This window comes from Castor canadensis, chromosome 9, assembly GCF_047511655.1.
Source record: "Castor canadensis chromosome 9, mCasCan1.hap1v2, whole genome shotgun sequence".
Classification (NCBI taxonomy): domain Eukaryota; kingdom Metazoa; phylum Chordata; class Mammalia; order Rodentia; family Castoridae; genus Castor; species Castor canadensis.
Genome location: NC_133394.1, coordinates 154351392 through 154370940, shown reverse-complemented (window position 1 = coordinate 154370940; position 19549 = coordinate 154351392). Strand labels below are relative to the sequence as shown.

Genomic DNA, 19549 nt, shown 5'->3' with positions numbered 1-19549 from the left:
AGTGAAAAGTGGTATTTCAAGACCAAAAGATGGGGCAGGAAATGGTCTGGTCATTGTGACTGTGTTGGTCACCATTTCTAGACTTTTCAGCAGCGAGAGGCGGAGGAGACACACACAATCCCCGGAAAACACTGATCTGTTCTCCCTGTCTATAACTTGTTTCAACAATGTTCTAAGTAAGGAGCTCAGTGTGCAGCATCTGAGATTGACCCCACTCAGAAAAGTTCTCTGCAGGTTCATCAGTCAACAGTTGCGTTGTCAACAGTCCACCCTTTTTGAGTGCTCAGTGGGCTCTGTGATACATATGTCACTCACTGAAGGACATCCAAGTTGTTTCCAGCTTGGGGCTATGACAGCAGAATTGCCATAAATGGTCACATGCAGGTTTTTGTGTGAACACAAAGACTTCATGTCTGTGGGGCAAATGCCCAGGACAGGTCACATTCTAGCCATAGGTTTAGTGTTTGACGGAACTATCTAGCTCTCTTCCATACTGACTCCCCATTTCCCCCCAAGCGCTCACAGGGCGTGAAGCATAGCCCCATAGGCAATTTCCTGTTGCACTTCCTGAAACTGGGGAATAGCCAGCCTCATGCACTTGTCTGCTCTCTGCATTCTTAACAAAATGCCTGTTTGTACCATCTGGCCATTTTCTAACTGCCTGCCCCACTTTTTCCCTGTTGAGTTTTGAGAGTTCACCCAGAGTCCTCTGTTAGATGTGCAATTTTTTTGCAAATTTTTGTCCCAATCTACAGTTTTGTCTTTTCATCCTCTTTATAGGCCTTTTCCCAGAGTATTTTAATTTTGACGGCCAATTAATGAATTTTCGATGGGGGAGGGCTGACACATGTCAGCTAATCATTAGACCTGTCCATGGGAGTCTAGAAAACCCAAGGGGACATCTCTTGGATTCTAGAACAGGGTGATGGCTCACCTGGGAAACTGCAAGACTCAGCTGACATCCTATCAGAAGGCTGGAGAAGTCAGCAACTTGGTGGCAGTTGCTGAAAAAGACAGGATCCTGACAGAGCAGCCAGAAACAAGCATGGCTTCACAACACACAAAGAAAGCAAGTCAGGGACTGTATGATGACAACCCTGATAAGATGACCCTGTCTGCACAGAGAGGGAAATGACTCACAGAAAGGGAGGAGATAGCCATCAGCCTGGGACTGTGAAGAACGAAACATGCTAGACTAACTTCATTTAGTTCTGACACTTGCTGGTCCAATACACAAGAGTCAAGAATAAAGACAACTCAATTGTAGCTTATTGGTTACTTGTAACACTCATGGAGAAAATGCTAGATTCTGTTAACATTAAGAGGCAAGACCTGAAGTCTAAAGATGATTTTCTTAGTGCTTAAGAGCACTCTTAAGAATTTAAATGTGAAAGTAAATGTTTGTAGATGTGGGCTCTTCTGAACCTGTCTGTATCATGCCCTTTGCTTAAGGCCCCCAGGCTGTCCACCCACTCAGAGCAAAGCCCATGTCCTTCTTGCAGACCCTCCATGACTGAACCCTGACCTATCACTGCAGCTGCCTGCCCACATCTAAGATGTCACAATCCATCCCCTGGCCAAATTATTTTGTCTTCTAAAAACTCCAGGCATGTTCCGCCCCTGGCGATGCTTGAAAGTGTCTTTCAACTTGATGCCAGGAGTCTAGGAAGTACCATAGTAATCTTTCCTAAGAACAGCACCTGGGATTGAGTTCCTCCAGGTAAACACCCTGACAACCTGCTACCACACTCACACCAGGCAAACTACAAGGGGATACGCTCCCGTCAGTGAGCCACACCAACACACGCCATGTGGGTAATCCCTAACAGGGCTTAGCACTGCCCCACAGGTGGCTCTCTGGATGTCCAGCTCTACTCTCCAGGGTTCTGGACCCATCCTCAGAATCGCCATGAAGAGCCACTTGGGTGTAGCTGGGGAGTGCTCAGCTTGCTTTCTGCTGGTGAGATCAAGGTCAAAGGCCTCTTTTTGTCTCTCACTGCAGGACACTTTCTGTGCAGCCTACAAGGTTTCTGCCAATGTAACTCTTCCCAAACCTTTGTGGAACTCTGCAAATTTTACTGGGGTTCATTAACAAGACCCACATCCACAGGTCTCTCCAAAAGAGACCCTTCTATGTCTTGGGACTACTGAAGGCCTAGTTTGTAATTTCTCAGGAGCCCTATTGTTTGGAGTTCTCAACTTTCTAAGGTCTTAACAAGATTGAACAGCCACAGTCTCAGCTTCAGTAGTGATCTCATCTTTCTGGCTGCTCTCCAGACTTGATCTTTGCTTGGAAGCCATCTTAGCTATGTCACCTGGAGAGGATGAGAATGTTCAAGACCACTCCTGCCTACTCAACAGTCCTTCCTTTTAGCTTATCAACACCCACGTTCTATGTTGAGCACAAGAGCCATGAGGTGCTCAGTTCCCAGCCCAGAGAGCTCCTTAGCTGATCACCCAGTTCTTCAGGCACATGCGGGAAGCACGTCCCTAACTCCGTCACAATGTGACAAGAGCAGTTTGTCCCTTTCCAAAGCAGCTTCTTCTCAATTCCTCAGTCCTTCAAACTCCCTAAGGCCTCCCAGCCTCTTCCACATTTTAGGATTCTTCTGCAGTCAGCTCACCATACTCCCACCTCTGAGCCTTTGCATTTGCAGAGGGTGATAGCAAGTTCAGCTCAAATGCTGCCTCATCAAACAGGCATGTCCAACTACACTAAAAAAGGGGCAACTACCCATGCCCCCTACCTTGCTCTACTCACTTGTCCCTAGCCTATGAATGCAGTCTCCTCAGGTTCCATCTCCTGCTGTATCCCACCATCAGTACCTGATAGTGCCTGCCAGGTACACAAGGAAGGACTTCTACTCTTTGTAAACTTCTTGGAACAAAACTGCCAGCCCAAGTACAGCATCACTGCCAAAGAAGTGGCCCTGAGGACATGTGGCATGGCTTTAGGCTGACGGCCACGTCCAAAGGCAGAGCTGCCAGGTTTCAAGGCTCCAGCTATGGAAGACAGGCCGTGGACAGGACAACCCTGTCCAATGCTGTCTGTTCCAGGTTGACATAGGACACAGAGAAGGGCTGCCACACAAGGTGCTAATGAATTAGCATCAGACTCTGGCCGGGTTGCTGGCTTCTTGTGCTTGTCTGCTGAGCACACACTGAGCAGGCGGGCTCTATATTGGCATGTGACCAGGATTCCATGTCAGATCTCCACACTTGCCACGCAAGCTTGTCAGGCACATAAGGAGGCTTATCCCATCCTCCTCACACAGAGCTGTTTATCAGGGCAGTTAGCCCATGTGGCAACACTATAAATCAGTCACAGAAGGTTCTTTTTATTTTTGCAACATCATTCCATACAAAAGCAATAGAAATACAAGTCTTGACAAGTTTACAACTGAATATCAGAACAGAAAATCTGTACACATTATCATTTACAGTAATTTTACATGGAATTAACTGATCATAAGAAAAATGTTCTAAATCCCTCTATTACCTTAACTCTCAAGAGTATTACAGGTTATTTACAAGTTCAAATTAAAGACTGTATAGCTTACATAAAAACCATTAACAATCCAGTTAACATCTTCGACATCTTCAGAGCTCTGTATGAGGAAAACCACCTACTTTGACATATTGGTAAAAGGCCAGAGAATGTTCCACAAAATCATTAGAGTTGTCAGGTGCCTGTAAAGAAAGCTGACTCTAGACTGATCCCACACATGGTTAAGTCCACAACCCACCCACTTGACAAGTGGCAACTAGAAGCCTAAGACGCCTATGGAGTACCAGTTAAGGCACACTTGTCACTCTGACTTGGAGGACGGCAGGCACTAAGCAATTACGTCTGTTGCAAGGTTGCTTCATGTTCAGTTTTTCTTGGCTTGGCTTCAGTTCCATTTACAATTTAAAACATGCAAAACATACTCACTATACATAAAATTACTATTTCTTAAGAAAATAAGGCAAGTACAACAACTGATCATGAGATAATGAACTATTAACAGAGAAACCATCCAAGTACAAGTGCACAGCACATGGTTGGCCAGCCTTCTGCTGGCCAGGTGGAGGCAACTGTTTCTCTTGGTGGCCGCCAGGTGGCAGTTAGCTCATGGCTGAGAAATCTTTCAAGGGTTCCATCAAACAAGTTTCCAAATCAAATTCATCCTCCACTTGGCAGTCCACATGTCTAACTTTGGTGGGTGTGCCAGAGTACACATCCTAGAAAACAGAAGCACAGGTCATGCCTACAATCCAAATGTGCAGGCTTGCTGTGTGTGTTCCTATGCTCAGGACAGACTGATCATGACCAGTGAAGACCACAGGAACACAGGAACACTCGCAAGAAAACTCAAATTAGCTGGCTGATGCTGTTCATGGACAGTGGATATCAAACTTTATTATAGCTGGAAATTTCAAACTCCTACCCACCTCATCAATTACATATCAACTGACTCCTTAACATCTAGCCACGGCTGCCTCAACTAACACGAGGTGCTATGAGGACTAGATCCAAGGTGATACCCGTCACCTAACGCAGAATCACACACTGGCTGAGCACCCACCCTCCAGCTAAGAAAGACACATCTCAGCTCTCACACAGCAGACCTGGGACTCAAGACAGCCCCTCTGGGACCACTTCCTGAACCCCACAGCTTCTGGGAAACCCCTGAGGTAATGTACATCAAGGTGTACCTTGCAATTATGGAAGAGTCTAATCAGGACACAGGAAGAGGGATCACACACACTACATCATGAGACAAAGTGTAGATGTGTACACACTGCGTAAGCACAGAAAGAATTCTAAAGAGCAAGACAAAACTCTCGAGTAGTGGCTCTCTCCACGCAGAAGTTACAGTGTTTAAACTGATGTATTTCCCGGTTGTTTTAATGAACATGTTTTCTGCTCCCTGCTCCATGCCCCCCTGTTTGTGTTACTGGGAATCAAACCTAGGGCTAGGCAAGCAGCCCCTTTTGCTTCTTACAATTTAATTTAAAGGTCACACATTCAAATGTAGAGAGCTTAAAAATTAACTTAAAACAATTTGAAGCCCAATATGTTTACTTATTGAAACTGAGGTTTTACTATTAATGTTTAAAAAAAAAAAAAAAAACTTTCCTATTTTTACATTGGAGGAATGCAAACCCTGAATCATGTTATAAATTTAATCTTACCAGTGATACACCAATACACACCTACCCGTTATTTTTTATTTTTGGTGGTAACTGGGTTTGAACTCAGGGCCTCACACTTACTAGGCAGATGCTCTGCGAATATGAGCCACTGCACCAGCCCTTTTTTTGTGTCAGGTGTTTTCTAGATAGGGTCTCACAAACTATTGCCCAGACTGGCTTCAAATCCTGATCCTCCTGATCTCTGCCTCTTGAGTAGATAGGATTACAGGGACGAGCCACTGGCGCCCAGCCACATTATTGCATTTTTGACCAAAGTACTCGACCTAATTCTCCTCCTTTGTGTTTTGGCAGTAGTGGAGTTTGAACTCAGGGCCCACACCATGAGACACTCTCCCTTCCTTTTTTGTGATGGGTTTTTTCTGAGATAAGGTCTTGCAAACTATGCCCAAGCTGCTTCAAACTGTGATCCTCCTAATCTCTGCTCCTGAGTAGCCAGGATTACAGGTGTGAGCTACTGGCACCTGGCTGACCTAATTCTCAAGGAAACAGTCCAACGACTCCAATGTAACAGACAATAAACATTCTATTTTATGAAAACTAGTCTGAACTTTTCAAAGAAATGAGTCAAGGTTAGAGGGAAAATGCAGAACCTGATCTAGATTAAAGGAAATTAAAGAGGATAATTTAAACATTTGATCCTTGATTAAATTCTAGATAGAAAAACAGAAATGCTGAAACTGTTGGAACAACTGGGAAACCTGAGTATGAACTGCACACCACTAGACAGCAGTATTTCCTCTAGGTTACAAGACTATATTGTGTTGATGCCCATCAGAACATCCTTAGTCAGAGACAGAAGTGGCAATATCTAGTGGCCAAGCTCCACCATTACTTTACAGGTTACAGAGCATGTACACCAACACTGTGTTCACAGTACTACAGATCAAAACTTTCTCAGAATGGTTTTCAGAGAGTGCTTTTCTAAGTACTTAGGCCAGAGTCTTCTTACCTCCCTCCCCCTCATGCAGCCACCTGAGCGGAGCCTGCTCTCCTGGGATGCCCCAGAATCCCTCTAACAGCCCTACCTTATACCCTAGCTCCCTCACCCATGCGGTGGATGAGTCCGTGTGACATTATTGTGAGTGGTATGTTGTCATGGTTTTTTTTTTTCCCCCAGCACTGGGGTTTAAACTCAAGGCCTCACAATTACTAGGCTGGTGCTCTATCACTTGGGCCACTCCACCCAACAGGTTGGCCTCAAACCTGTAATCCTCTTGCCTCAACCTCCTAAGCAGCTGGGATTATAGGTTTGCACCACAATGGACTGGTTATTAAATAGTCGTCAAAAAACGATCTAATACAGGCATATTGGACCCAATACAGGCAATTCAGGCACTGGGCTCACCAGGGGTGACGCAGATGGAAAGAAAGCAGAAAATGCAACTCTGTAACCTTGTTTTTTATGTTTGCATACTATTCAGGTACTTTTTTTTTTTTTTCTTTTTTTGTGAACTGGGGTTTGAGCTCAGGGTTTTGTACTTGCAAAGCAGGCACTCTATACTGCTTGGACCACACCACCAGTTCATTTTTGGTCTGGTTATTCTGGAGATGTATGTCTCTCAAATTATTTCCCTGGGCTGGCCTCAAACCATGATCCTCTCAATCAACCTCCTTTTCTTTCTTCAAAAATGTAACTGCAAAAATCAGCAAATGTAGGCATAAAGCATTACCTTATTTAGTAACTTTCAGCAGATTGTTCCCACGCCACCAGTTCAAACTGGCCTACAATTAAGCACTGGTAAATATGCACATGGAGATATAGATTCAGGGAAAAAGGCCTTTTACTACCAAATGACAATGTTACAGACTAAGCTGGACTGAACCAAAAGCCTAAGTGAAAGTCACTCCCTCAGAACTCAAATCTCATCGATCAACCTGGTATTTCAGTAACAGGAAAAATGGTAGTCCTTTTTCATAAGCATCTGAGTCAACAACCTTCAGTATATAAGGTGACCCATTCTCAACAACTGACCTAAAACACCTAGACTGAGAGATATGTAACCAAAGAAGTTACTTACGAAGTTATCCTGTGAACTGGTCTGGGACTCGGAGCTGCTTTCCGTGGATTCTGTCTCCATTTCCCCGAGGTCTACAGGGTGTCTGTAAAATAAAACCAACAGGCATGTCAGTCACCAGCTTAACAGAGCCAGGAAACCATGGCTTCAAGTCAGGCTCTCGGTAATAGTCTGCTTACTAAAAGCAAACCCACCCACATTGTAATGCATGAGTGGTGTGCAGACACAACAGTGTCCCTAAACTTCCCCAAGGGGTCAGTCTTCAGTGACCCCACTGCCAGATTCAACTCCTACCCAATCAATCCAGCACAGAAAGCAGATGTCAATTACAGGCAAAAGATCTGCCTGGCTCACAGCACACAAGGACCTGTTGTTCTTAAGTCATGAAATCATATATATACCCACAAACACCTTCATAAGCCAAATCAGTAACAATAAGCCTTATTTTTGAGAGAAAAACACTACAACAAACTATATACAAAACCAATTTTTCAATCAGGCACCACTGGTGCACGCCTGGAATCCTAACTACTCAGGAGGCAGAGATCAGGAGGATCACAGCTCGAAGCCAGTCCAGGCAAACAGTTCACAACACCTATCTCGAAAAATACCCTTCACAAAAAAGGGCTGGTGGAGTGGCTCAAGGTGTAGGTCCTAAGTTCAAGACCCAACACCGCCAAAACATACACACAAAAACACACTCAAGAAAAAACGGGTAGTGGAATGGCTCAAGTAGAAGAACACCTTCCCAGCAAGTGTGAGGCCTTTAGCTCAAACCCTAGTACCTCCAAAAAAAAAAAAAGACACAACTTTTCACAGTTCAATATAAATGACTCAAATACTTCTTAGGATGAGAGCTGGCTGCTCTGTTCTCTGGTAACTTCCAGGACAATTTGTCATGAGTGACACACAGCTCTCTCAGTCCATATGCCAACCAGAGAAACAGAATACAAAGACATACATTTCTTGCAAATCACATCCTTCTTCAGCTGGAGGATCCCAAAAATGCAGAGCCACCTTCCAGAGTTTGATCTGCTGGTCCCATGACCGCCGGCTGTATTTCTTAAATTTGTTGGGGGTCTTGGGATGGATGCCAGGTTGTCGAAGGTGCCTACAGGACAGAGTAAGATTAGTAGCTAGAAGAATAAACACACGTTGAAAGCAGCATTGTTTAACAAGTTATGTATCAACAAAGTCTACAAACTGAACAAAGTAATGTATTAAAAATTACTACTTCAGCCAGGTGTGGTGGTACATTATCTGTAATCTTAGCAGTCAGGAGAATGAGACAGGAACCTGAGCTACATAGTGAGACCCTGACTCAAAACCTCAAAAAGCCCACACCAAAAGAAAGGAAAAATCAAAGAAGCAGGAGAGGCAAGAACATGCCACTTAAAAAAAGAATGATGCCGTTTTTCCCTTCAATGAGATTTTTACAATCTTCTTTTTTTCTTTCTCCTTTTATTTTGTCCTTTGATTTTTACAATCTTTAACTTGAACTTTGTTCAACCATTGTGTTTTTTTTATTTTTTTGGGTGGGGGGTACAACTGGGGCTTGAACTCCCGGCTTTGTGCTTGCAAAGCAGGCACTCTACTGCTTGAGTCACACCTCCAGTCTTTTGTTCTGGTTATGCTGGAGATGGGGTCTTGTGAACTATTTGCCTGGGGTGGCCTCCAACCTTGATCCTCCTAATCTCAGCTTCCCAAGTGGCTGGGATTACAGGCATGATCACTGGCACGCAGCTCCAATTCTGTATTTTAATAACTGTACATGTATAAGACTGCTATGAGTCTTGAGAATGAACTGCCACCTAACACCTGAAATTATGAAAACGATTATTCTTTTAATCTTCACGTCTCTGGTTTTTCAGATGTCCATCTATCCGTGATTGGCATGATAGCTCCTGTGAGTCACTAACAAACAGTTCCTGCCAGGTGTGTATCACATAAGCAACTGCTCTCAAGTGCAATGCCAAGGGGCTGTTCAGGACACGTCAATGAGACACTATGCTACCTGGGGACTTCTTTGATATATCGATCATAGGCAATAGTGTTCTTTCCATAATTGATCTGCTTCTGTCTTCTCATTAGGACACATTCATCTGTCTCCACATCAGCTGGCACTGCAGATGTAGACTCCTTTGAATCAGAACTGAAAAATTAACAGAACAAGCCTTTCAAGATCATCATGCAAATTGTGCCAAGAAAATGCCTGAAACAATCGTCCTCTGGATTCCAAACCATGTAAATCCTAGAAACAGTCCAGAATCTATGTTCATGTGGGAATTCAGTACACAACAAATACAATTTCAAATCAGTGAACAACAGACTAATCAATAAATGCTATCGGGACAATAAGCAATTCTCAGTCACAATTTTCATTAACAGATTGCAAAGAAATGTTAAACGTACCTTCCCGATGATGATTTTCTCTCTCTTCCAAAGTCATTTATGAGTAGTTTTCTTTTGTATCTGAGAAAAAAAATAAACATTGCTACTTGTTTTGGGATATTTTCAACACCCCCCTCAGTTATATCATTTTATAAGATAAAGGTTATTTGGGGATCAGACTCACTTGGAGGGCTTCCTAACAGGATGGCTGAGCCCCATCCATCAGGGAGAGGTCTGACAAGTTCCCAAGAAATACTAATGCTTCTGGTCTGGGACCTTTTTTTTTTGGTTATTTTTTAGGCAATGCTGGGGATCAAACTCAGGCCCCCAATGCATGTTAGGCAAGCACTCTACCACTGAACTACAACCCCAAATTTGAGAACAACTACTCTAGCCAGGTACCAGTGGCTCACGCCTATGATCCTAGATACTCAGAAGGCAGAGATCAGGAGAACTGCAGTTTGAAGCCAGCCCAGGCAAACAGTTCATGAGATCCTATCTTGAAAAAACCCTTCATAAAATAGGGCTGGTGGAATGACTTAAGCTGTAGGCCCTGAGTTCAAACCCCAGTACCACCAAAAACACAAAAACTACTCCAAGACAAACCCTGAATTTAGCACTTAATAAAAAACAAAAAACAAACCACCCAGAAAATAGCCTGGTGCTGGTGGCTCACGCTTATAATCCTAACTATTCAGGAGATAGAGGTCAGGGAGACCAGTCAGAAACCAGCCTGGGCAAACAGTTCAGGAGACCCTATCTCTAAAATACCTGAAACAAAAAAGGGCTGGTGGAATGGTTCAGGCAGTAGAGCACCTGCCTAGCCAAGTGTGAGGCCCCAAGTTCAAACCCGAGTGGCATTTCCAATCCACCCCCCCCCCGAAAAAAAACCAGAAAACAATTCTAAGTGGTCGAAAATGTGTACCTTGCAATTTCTTTGTTAACTCTGGTCCTCATTTCATCTTCTTCAACTGCACTTGCCCAGTCTGAACATCTAGAACGGGGCTTAGGGCCTTCAGGAGTGGTAAAACTACAACAAAACAAAAATGCACATTTGAACCATGAGACTACTTTTAGTTTCAGCTTTTTTCAAAAAATATTCAGATGCTTTTCAGGCAGAATGCCAAGGAAACAGGCTTCAGACTTGAATCAGATGTAAAAGAGAATCTCTAATCCCTGCTTCAGAACTTACTAGTTCACTGAGTTTGGGCAGTTGTTTTAAAGCCTTTCTGGGCTTCATTAAACAACTTCTATCCACCCACCAGGTGTCAGGGCTGGCTAAGTCATGGCACACAGTCCACTGAGAGGAGATGCAGATAAAGTCAACAAAGCATTGTTAACGCTGAGAAGGGCACCTACTACAACTAGTTCTCTTAGGTGCAAAATGAACTTTTTTTTCCCCCTAAAATTTAAAAATTACTTCAGATAACTCAAGATTAGTGCTAACCATACAGTAAGAACCTAACACAGTGGCCCAGGGTTACCTCTTAGATGCACAAGATCAAGTACATCACAACTAAAACAAAGGGGCATGTGATTATATGGGTCAGAGCCCTTGCTGCATTAAGAAGTATAAAGGTGTAGTTCCTACAGCTGGGCTAAATCTAATCCAGGAAGGAGCTCAGTTCTATCTCAAACTCAACAACAAGGCATTTTTCAAGATACTGGTGACTCACGCCTATAATCCTACCTACTCAGAAGGCAGAGATCAGGAGGATCTTAATTTGAAGCTAGCCCTGGCCAATAGTCTGGGAGACTATCTCAAAAATACTCATCACAGAAAAGGGAAGGGCACATGCCTAGCAAATGTGAGGCACTGAGTTCAAATCTCAGTGCTGCCAAAAAGAGAAAAGAACCCAAGTAATTTAGCCACAAGTGATGCCTCATGCCTGTAATCCCAGCACTCGTGAGGCTAAGGCAAGAGGATCATGAGTTTGAGGCCAATCTGGATTAGTGAGGCCTAGTTTCCAAAAGAAAAAAAAAGTGGACACGGTGGCTCAAGCTTATAATCCTAGCTACTTATGAGGCTAAGATGGGGAGGATCACAGTTTAGGCCAGGGAGAGGGTACTAGGGAACCAAAAGGGAGTTCACAGGCAAAGCCCCATCTCAACCAATAGTTTTGTGTAGCACACCTGTCACCCCAGTTATACAGGAGACTAACATCAGCAGGATCATGGTTCTAGGCCAGTTAAAGGGGAAAAATTCACAAGAACCCACCTCAATAGAAAAAGCTGGGTGTGGTGGTGTGCACCTGTCACCTCAGCTACCTTAGAAGCATAAAATAGGAGAATCAAGGTACAGAACAGCCAGGGCAGAAACACGAGAACCTATCTTCAAAATAACCAGGCAAAAAGGGCTGGAGGTATAGCTCAAGTGGTAGAGCACCTGCCTAGCAAGCGTAAGACCCTGAGTTCAAATTCTAGTACTGCCAAAAATAACAACAACAACAAAAAAAACAGGCTACTTGAAAACTCAAGACTTCCAGGATAGAGGGGATAAAGGAGAATGAACGAGGGAATTTAACTAAGATATATTTTAAGTACTTTGTGAATGTCACAATGTACCCCTAGTAAAAATAATATAATTAAAAAATTTTTAAAAACTCAAGGCTTGATACCAAAAATTTTGACAGTTGGAATTGCTTGACATATCTGCTGTTTACAGATTAGATGTAAACCGATGTAAGTTACATTATTATTTATCCTCACAGGATTTTCCTATCAGCTACTACAGGTGCATCAAAACTAGACACTAACTTTAGTTACAACAAATAAGCAACTTCATACATTCTAGCTGAAAAACAAATAATGTGCTTTGAAAATGCAACTGTAAAAATAAAGGAATAATCCCTTGTTATCACTTTTTTCCATATAGTCACTCAGATTAGATTTCTAAAAGTAAATTCCTATGGGTTGGGGGCATGCTCAATCGGTACAGCATCTGCCTAGCAAGCACAAGGCCTAAATTCAAACCCCAATTATTGCTAAAAGTAAATTTCTAGGGCTGGTAGAGTGGATCAAGTGGTAGAATGCCTGCCTAGCAAGTGTAAGACCCTGAGTTCACACTCTGGGACTGCCAAAAATAAAAGTAAATTTCCAACTGGGCATGGTTATACACATCTGTAATCCCAGCACTCAGGAGATTAAGGGAGGATGGAGAGTTCTAGACTAGCCTGAGTTACATAGTAAGACCGTCTCAAAAACAACAAAAAATAAATTATGATATACATTTCCAGATTTTAAAACTGTTGTAATATCTGAAATCTAATTAGGTCACTAGCTGAAACTTAAGCTGACTTAATAACTGTGCAGCAAATACAGAATGGGATCACATAGAGGCTTATCCAGGTTTGGACTCCAACACCCCCACCAGAGTAGCAAGAGGTCCAGGTCTCCCAACCACAGCAGATGCCTGAACTATGAGGATGGTCTTAAGGTGTGTACAAAGGAACTTATGCTACTTCTTGTATTTTAGTACCTTTTGTGAAGCTGAAGCCCATTTCTTAATTAGGCAGATTATATTCGCAATCTGCCTATCTGCTGACAATAAAGCACACTTTTACACGCTAACCTCTCTCCAAAAGGACTGCTAACTTGTTCAACCCTATCACGAGCAGCATGGAGACGTACATGATTCTACTTGTCAGGTATCTCCAGGCCTGTCCACAAGGCACAAACAGCAACAGCAAAGGCCCAAAAGCAGAAGCAATCCTGACACGTTGAAGGAATGAGGTGGCTGGTGTGGCTGGCCTGTTAAGTAAGCTACAGAGCTGGGGCATAGATGCCAGGCCTTCTAGAGCCTGATATAAAGATAACATTTTATCTTCAGCCAAATGAGAAGTGGAAGAACTCAGAGCTCATGTTAATGAGGCTTGCCTTCCTTTGTATCTAGCTTCGGACGGTCCTGAGACCTCCTCTACAAGCCGTATCTCCCCAGTCTCAAGTTTTTAAAGACGTGCTGGTGACTCACATTTGCACCTGTCCTCCCTAAGCCTATTCCCTCTCCCCACCTTCTTCATCTGGTCAACCCATGAACAAGTTCAACAGGTCCCGCGTTGGAATGAGAAGTCTAACGCGAACCACACATTCCCCACCACCTTCGCCGCCCCCATCTGGCCAAATCACCATGTCCTTTCGCTGAGCTTAGCTACCCCGTGTCAGTTCTCAAACAGGCTACACATGTCCCCGCCTGGGACCTGGGCACAAAAATTCAGTTACTACCAAAAGGTCCCCCAAAAGAGAACGTCCCCGAGGATGGGCCCTGATCGCCCAGGTCACAGCTTATTTTCTTCGCTCGCTGGCCCTGCCCATCGGGCTGCCAGGCCTCCAGAACACTGCCTAGCCTGGGAAAGGCTCACCAACAGGAAGGACCCAGTTGCGCGGGGACGGACGGACGGACGGACGACCTGCGCCTAAATGTGGGCACCCTGGCTTCCGCTCAGTGTCCTGCGACCGGCCGGCTGCCATGGAGGCCCCCGAGCCCGGGGCCGGGCCGGGTCAGGGTCAGGGTCAGGGTCAGGGTCAGGGTCAGGGTCAGGGGCGAGCCCCGGGCCCCGCCGCCCACCGCCCCCCATCCCCCCCGCCCACCTCTCGGGTCTGCGGTCAGCGGCCAGGCGCCCGCCCTCCTCGGCGTCCCCGGGCTTCCGGTGCCTCTCGTCGGCTCTGCGCTTCCGTCCGAGGCTCCATCTCGTAGGGGACGGCGGGCTGTGAAAACAGACTGCGGTCAGCGGGCAGGGACCTGACCCCAGGCAGCACGAGGACCCCCGCCCGGCCCAGTGCCGAGGGCTCTGGGGCCTCGCGGTCCCTCACCTGACGCCGCCGTCGCGGCGACTCCCGTACCGCGGTGGGCTTCGTGGCCGGCAGGCCATGGCGGCGGCTGCAGCTACGACGACGCGGCGTCGAGACGGAGGGCGGGGCGGCAGCGGCAGGGGCGGCGGCAGCAGAGGACTCGGAAGCCGGCGTTGACGAGCTCTGCGCGCGTCCCGCCCCCAACCGCCCTTAAGTACACGGCGGCCCCGCCCCTCGGGGCTCCCGCGCGCGGGGTCGGACGAGACCATCGGCGGGGGGGGGTCCTTCTCGGTTGCGCGCGCTTCGAGGGCAGACGAGGCTGGGGCCTACACCCGGGCACTGCGGAGAGCCTCCAGAGCCTGTCCGCCCGACCTTGCCGCCGAGACAGGCAGGTCGGCACCGCGGGCTTGGCTGAGGAGACGAATAGGTGCAGGGTGTCCCCCTCGGCCTTCCAGACGGCCGGCGCCGCGGCTGCTCGGTCGCTGATTGGCCGTGCCTTCGCGGGCGGAGGGGTATTGGCGGGAGATTCAGCCGCGCGCGCTGCGACCCACTCGGAGTGAGGGCGCTGCTGATTGGTCCAGGTCCGGCCGAGTCGCCCCTCTGACTGGCTAAGGCCGGGTGGAGGCGGGCGGTTAGCGGCAGGCGCGGTCTTGCCTGAACGTCTTCTTCCGCTTGCGGCTGCCGTAGGCCCGGGACCCGGTCTGTTGCTCCAAGCCGTGGAGCATTTAGAATTCGGGTCTCACCATGCAGCCCAGGCTACCCACGAGCTCACGATCCTCCCGCCTCAGCCTCCCGAGCCGGAGACGCCCGGTTTGGAGCGGTGTTTGGCGGCAGCGGCGCCATGAGCGTCCCCGGCGCACGCTCCCGGCTGGGGACCCGCGGGCGCCCGGGCCGGCGAGACGCCCTCGCACCCGTTTCAACGATGGCACCACCGCGAAGTCACAAGTGTGGCTTTAATTTCAGGTAACGCAAAATAAAGTACGAGGCTTCACGTCGCCGCTTTATTTGAGTACTGTCCCGGCTCCCCAGCCCTTGGGCCTCCGGGCGGCCGCCAGCCCGCAGAGCCGAGCTGCTCGGCCCGGCCCCGGCGAGGCCCCCACACCGACACCGCCAGGCCCTGATTCCCAGGCCAGGCCAGCGCAGCAGGGACTCGCTTTCCGGATGTCCTTCCGCTCCCACATCCCGGACGCTGGGGCAGAAGGCACCAAAAGCGCAGCGAAGGCCTTCCTGACCCCGAGCGGCCCCCAGGAGAGAGTGGGGCCCTCGCCTGTCCCCTCGGCACCAAGAGCCGCCCCTGTGGCCACAGCCACCAGAAGCTCAACTACGGTGGCAGCCCCATCCCACTCCCCCTGTCGGGCTCCACCGAGCCTCCAAACCGCTGCCGGCTGGAGAGGGCCCAGCACGCAGTGACCCGTTCCCGGACAGGGGCTGCAAAAAGGGGTGGGACAGATGTCGGTCCGGCTTACAACTGAGGGGCAGGGGTGCTCCACAAAGGTAAGGCACAGTGGCCAGATGAGGGCGGCTGGGGCAGACCGCAGGATCTCAGGCCTGCGGCGCTCTTGTGTGCACCACCTGCCCCAGGGGAGGAAGGTGACAGCCCAGGGGTGGCGCTGCAGTGAGAGTGTCTTTTAAACAGAAGTCCTGTAGGCTCAGGGCAGGTCGTGTGCTTTGACCGGTGCTCTTTGCAGACCCAGGAGGTCCGGCCACTTCTGTTAAGAAGCTGGTAGAGGTGCGGAGTCTCCAGGATGCTCAGCGCACAGTGCACACGTCCAGGATGCAGAAGCGTGCACGGCAGGTGGGGCAAGGCACACGGCTGGACAGCCAGGTGTCAGGGCGCTGGGGGTCCTGGCGGCTGGCAAACCACTTGCCCATGCAGGTGAGACACCACATGGGGCGGCAGTAGCACTGCTGACACTCGCCCACAGCTGGCTCCTGGCAGGTCTTCACCAGCTTCACACTGGCTCGAGTCTGCATGCAGCCAATGCACGCCTCAAGCTCCTGCAGAGGGAGAGGCAAGGGAGCGCAGAAGGGGTTGCAGAAGCCTGGCAAGATGGTCCTGGGGGGCTACCTGTCCCTCCCCTTGGGCCAACCCCCACCTGGCTGCTGGGCACTGAGTAGGCTGGGTTGACCTCTACCAGGGAGGCAAACGTCTCCAGGAACAGGTCACTCAGGCTCTGGCGGATGACCACATTGGCTGCACTGCGGATGGGTGCCCGAAGCTTCTCGCACAGCTCCCCGTACTCTGTTGAGTTCAGCCTGCGGGAGGCACAGCCTGCTGGGCTGGGCTCCTCTCCTCTGCCTCTGGGCCCTCAACTGCAGGCAGCCAGGAGCCAGAAGCAGGTAAGGCCAGGGGAGACTGGCCACTTTGAAGGGTGCCCAGAGCAGCAGCCAGTAAAGATGGCTAGAGCCAACAGACCCAGTGGTCACCTACCCCAAGGGACAGGAGAGGAAGAGCTAGGAACCAAGGTGCCACAGCTGAAGACTTAGGCTAATCCAGCATGCGGCCCAAGAAGCTGTGGAGGCAGCTCAGCAAGGAGAACAGAAGGGGAGGCATGTGGGGAAGCTGAAGGCAGCAGAGGCCCTGAGGGAAGGCTATACTGAAGGGCTGAGTGGACTGTTGTCACACAGCCCCCCAGTATCCTTCTGGGTACAAGCTAGGCCAGCACTTCCACACCCTCCAGCAGACCTCTGCCCCAGGGACTTACCGGATATCGAAGGGTTTCACGGCATGGCTGGCACTGGCCACACGTATGGTGAGGAGCTGCACAGGCAGATTTGAGTCTGGCGAGAGCTCATGCTGCCGAGATTCTGTCACAGTCAGGTGCACGTCCTGCTGCTGGGCCACATGCACACGGTACGTGGTCACCTTCATCACCCACGTGTCTGTCACAACCACACGGGCACCCGGCGCCCCAGTAGCAAACTTGTCAATCCGCCGGAACTCTGTGTTGATGGAAGAGGCGACTGCCTGCCAGGTGGACTGAGGGAGGGCATAGAGGGCCAGCGTGCGGGCCAGCGGGTGTCGGGCCCACCGGTCCTGGGACCAGTAGTAGACTAGGGCGCACGCAACAGAGGGAAGGATCAAAGCCAGTAGAAAGAAGAGCCGCCAGGCCTCTGGGGCCTGGGTTGGGGAGTAGAGGTGCTTTTCTGAGGCCGCGAAGCACATGCCCATGTAGTAACCTGCAAAGGAGAAGGTACTGGCTGCCATCTTCCCCGCCCCCATGCTGACACATCAGAAGACTGCAGGGCTGTTCCTGTGCTGAGACAGGAGAGGACGGCTTCCTTGGCCCTTTCCCTTAGCTCCTAGGCCAGGGGAGGCAATCTCCCCACCTCCACAGCAGCCCTGGCTCAGCCCTTGGCCATAACAGTACTTTCCTCATGATAGAAGACATGTTCAAGTTATTTAGTTCTATACAAATAGTAGCATGCGAATAATGAAAGAAAACACAAAGTCCTAGAAAAGTGAAAGCAAACACCTCATACAGAACTGACCCCAAGCCTGCTGGCAGCAGCTCCCTGAACCAGTTCGATTCTGGCCCCTCTGAGGAGGCAGGTTCAACATGGCCCATCCCAGAGCTGGGACATTGTGTGTGAAAAAGTAAACAAGTACTCAGAGTGATGGGACATGTCACTAGGACACTGGAGCCAGCTTCAGGGCCCTGCTGGCCAGGTCAGGAACAAGTTGAACATCAGAATGAATGATAAAGTTGCGACTGCATGGACAGGCTCCAACTTGCAAAAATCGGCAGTAAATGTTTTTTAAGATAACTTGTTACATAGCAGTAATTAAAACTTGGAAGCTTCTCAAGTTAGAAACAGAAGACAGGGAGACATGGTGTGGTCCCCATGATTTGGGTTCCCCATCGGTGCAATGGAAGTGCCTGTGGGAAGAGCGCAGCTAGAGGAGCGCCAGAAACTCACTCCACATCTCTCAGGGGAGCAGCCTGTTCCGGAAGTGCCTTGAGTTCCACTTTCCTCATTGCCTCACAGGGCACTGAGTCCTCAGGCCAAACCACCAGCTGGCCATGCCAACCCCATCTCCATCTCTCCTGTGGGGTCCCTGCGTTCCACCTTCCCTCATGGCAGGCCTGGGCTACTCCACCCTACACCTGCCTCCGGCTCTCTGATCCCAGGCTGCTGTGTCCTCCCACAGCCCCACCCGCAACGGGACGCTGCTCTGGACAGCGCCGGAGAGGCCTGGCCTGGCCTGGGGACCTCGAGGGTCCCACCCCGTCTGCCTTCCCAGGTCTTCTCCAGCAGTCCGCTCTCCCTCCCCTTCTGTTAGCATCAGTCCACAGAAGCCCCTTTCCGGGCAGCGGCTCCCCAACAGGGCGCTCACAGGCGGCGCCATCCTACACCCGGCCGACCCCGCGCCGCAGGTTCCCGCACCCCGGCCCGGCGGCCCCGCGGGAAGCCACTGCGCCGGCTTAACGCGCCGGAGGCTCACCCAGCGGCAGCAGCGAGTGGCACAGCAGCGTGGCGGCCGTGCGGCGCAGGTGATAGGGCACGAAGGCGGCGTCCTCGCTGCCCAGCCAGCCCGACAGCAGGTTCTGCACCGTTAACCCGGCCGAGTGGAATTCGTTAGGAGTGAACACAAAGCACACGGCGAAGACCAGGTAGGCCAGCGTGAAGGTCATCTCGGGGCTGTCCATCGCGCTGCCGCCCCCTGTCCAAAGAGGAGACCCGAGCGTCAAAGACCGGGCGGTTGGTAGGTTGTGGCTGCTGCCGGCAGGCCACCCGCGGGGCACTCTGGGAGACGGATTCCGCAGTCAAGCTGCGCCTGAGAAACTCTGGGAGATGGAGTCCCCAAATCAGACTGCGCGCGGAGCACTCTGGGAGACGGAGTTCCACGTCAGGCTGCGCGCGGGGCACCCTGGGAGATGGAGTCCTGCCTGCCCGGCCACCAGCCGGGCACTCTGGGAGATAGATGTCAGGTCTGGACACCCGCGGGGCACTCTGGGAAGACTCGAGGCCCGGCGCCCAGCAAAAAGCTGTGAGCCGCCGTACAAGGACGCACAGGGACTCGCGTCGGCGGCAGAGCCTCATGTTCTCGAGGCGATGGCGCCCCGCGGTCCCTGCCCACCCACAAGTAGCCGGAGCCACCTGTTTCCTCAGCGCCGTGCGGTGCAGGCGTGCCGCGGATCCCGGAAGCTGAA

The 19549-nt window shown here is 49.7% G+C and overlaps 2 protein-coding genes across 4 annotated transcripts; both read right to left on the bottom strand.

The window, feature by feature from the left end:
• Positions 1-3318: 3318 nt before the first annotated feature.
• On the bottom strand, positions 3319-14582 carry Slbp (stem-loop histone mRNA binding protein). Its single transcript, XM_020177283.2, has 8 exons — positions 14415-14582; positions 14193-14309; positions 10531-10635; positions 9627-9686; positions 9229-9366; positions 8176-8325; positions 7218-7299; positions 3319-4224 (listed from the first exon to the last, which is right to left on the bottom strand). Exons 1-8 carry the CDS (start codon positions 14471-14473, stop codon positions 4108-4110), a joined length of 828 nt encoding a protein of 275 aa, XP_020032872.1. The 5' UTR covers positions 14474-14582; the 3' UTR covers positions 3319-4107.
• A 793-nt stretch (positions 14583-15375) lies between these two features.
• Tmem129 (transmembrane protein 129, E3 ubiquitin ligase) lies at positions 15376-19538 on the bottom strand. Of its 3 annotated transcripts, XM_020177281.2 has the most exons (4): positions 18841-19533; positions 17099-17573; positions 16490-16649; positions 15376-16391 (listed from the first exon to the last, which is right to left on the bottom strand). In XM_020177281.2, the coding sequence occupies exons 1-4, from the start codon at positions 19043-19045 to the stop codon at positions 16143-16145; spliced, it is 1089 nt and encodes a 362-aa protein (XP_020032870.1). In that variant the 5' UTR covers positions 19046-19533; the 3' UTR covers positions 15376-16142. The 3 variants fall into 3 exon arrangements, with proteins under 3 accessions (XP_020032870.1, XP_020032871.1, XP_073898861.1); XM_020177282.2 differs by lacking the exon at positions 16490-16649 and having other exon boundaries at positions 16204-16391; positions 18841-19538; XM_074042760.1 differs by lacking the exon at positions 15376-16391 and having other exon boundaries at positions 16569-16706; positions 18841-19538.
• Between the last annotated feature and the right edge of the window lie 11 nt (positions 19539-19549).

Coding starts and splice junctions, on each gene's coding strand:
- Slbp (XM_020177283.2), bottom strand. CDS start 14,473: ATGGCCTGCCGGCCACGAAGCCCACCGCGGTACGGGAGTCGCCGCGAC. Junction 14,310..14,414: donor CGCCGCGACGGCGGCGTCAG/GTGAGGGACCGC, acceptor CTGTTTTCACAG/CCCGCCGTCCCCTACGAGAT. Junction 10,636..14,192: donor GCTGACCGCAGACCCGAGAG/GTGGGCGGGGGG, acceptor GTTTTGTTGTAG/TTTTACCACTCCTGAAGGCC.
- Tmem129 (XM_020177281.2), bottom strand. CDS start 19,045: ATGGACAGCCCCGAGATGACCTTCACGCTGGCCTACCTGGTCTTCGCC. Junction 16,650..17,098: donor GTGAAACCCTTCGATATCCG/GTAAGTCCCTGG, acceptor TGCCTCCCGCAG/GCTGAACTCAACAGAGTACG. Junction 16,392..16,489: donor ACTCAGTGCCCAGCAGCCAG/GTGGGGGTTGGC, acceptor CTCCCTCTGCAG/GAGCTTGAGGCGTGCATTGG.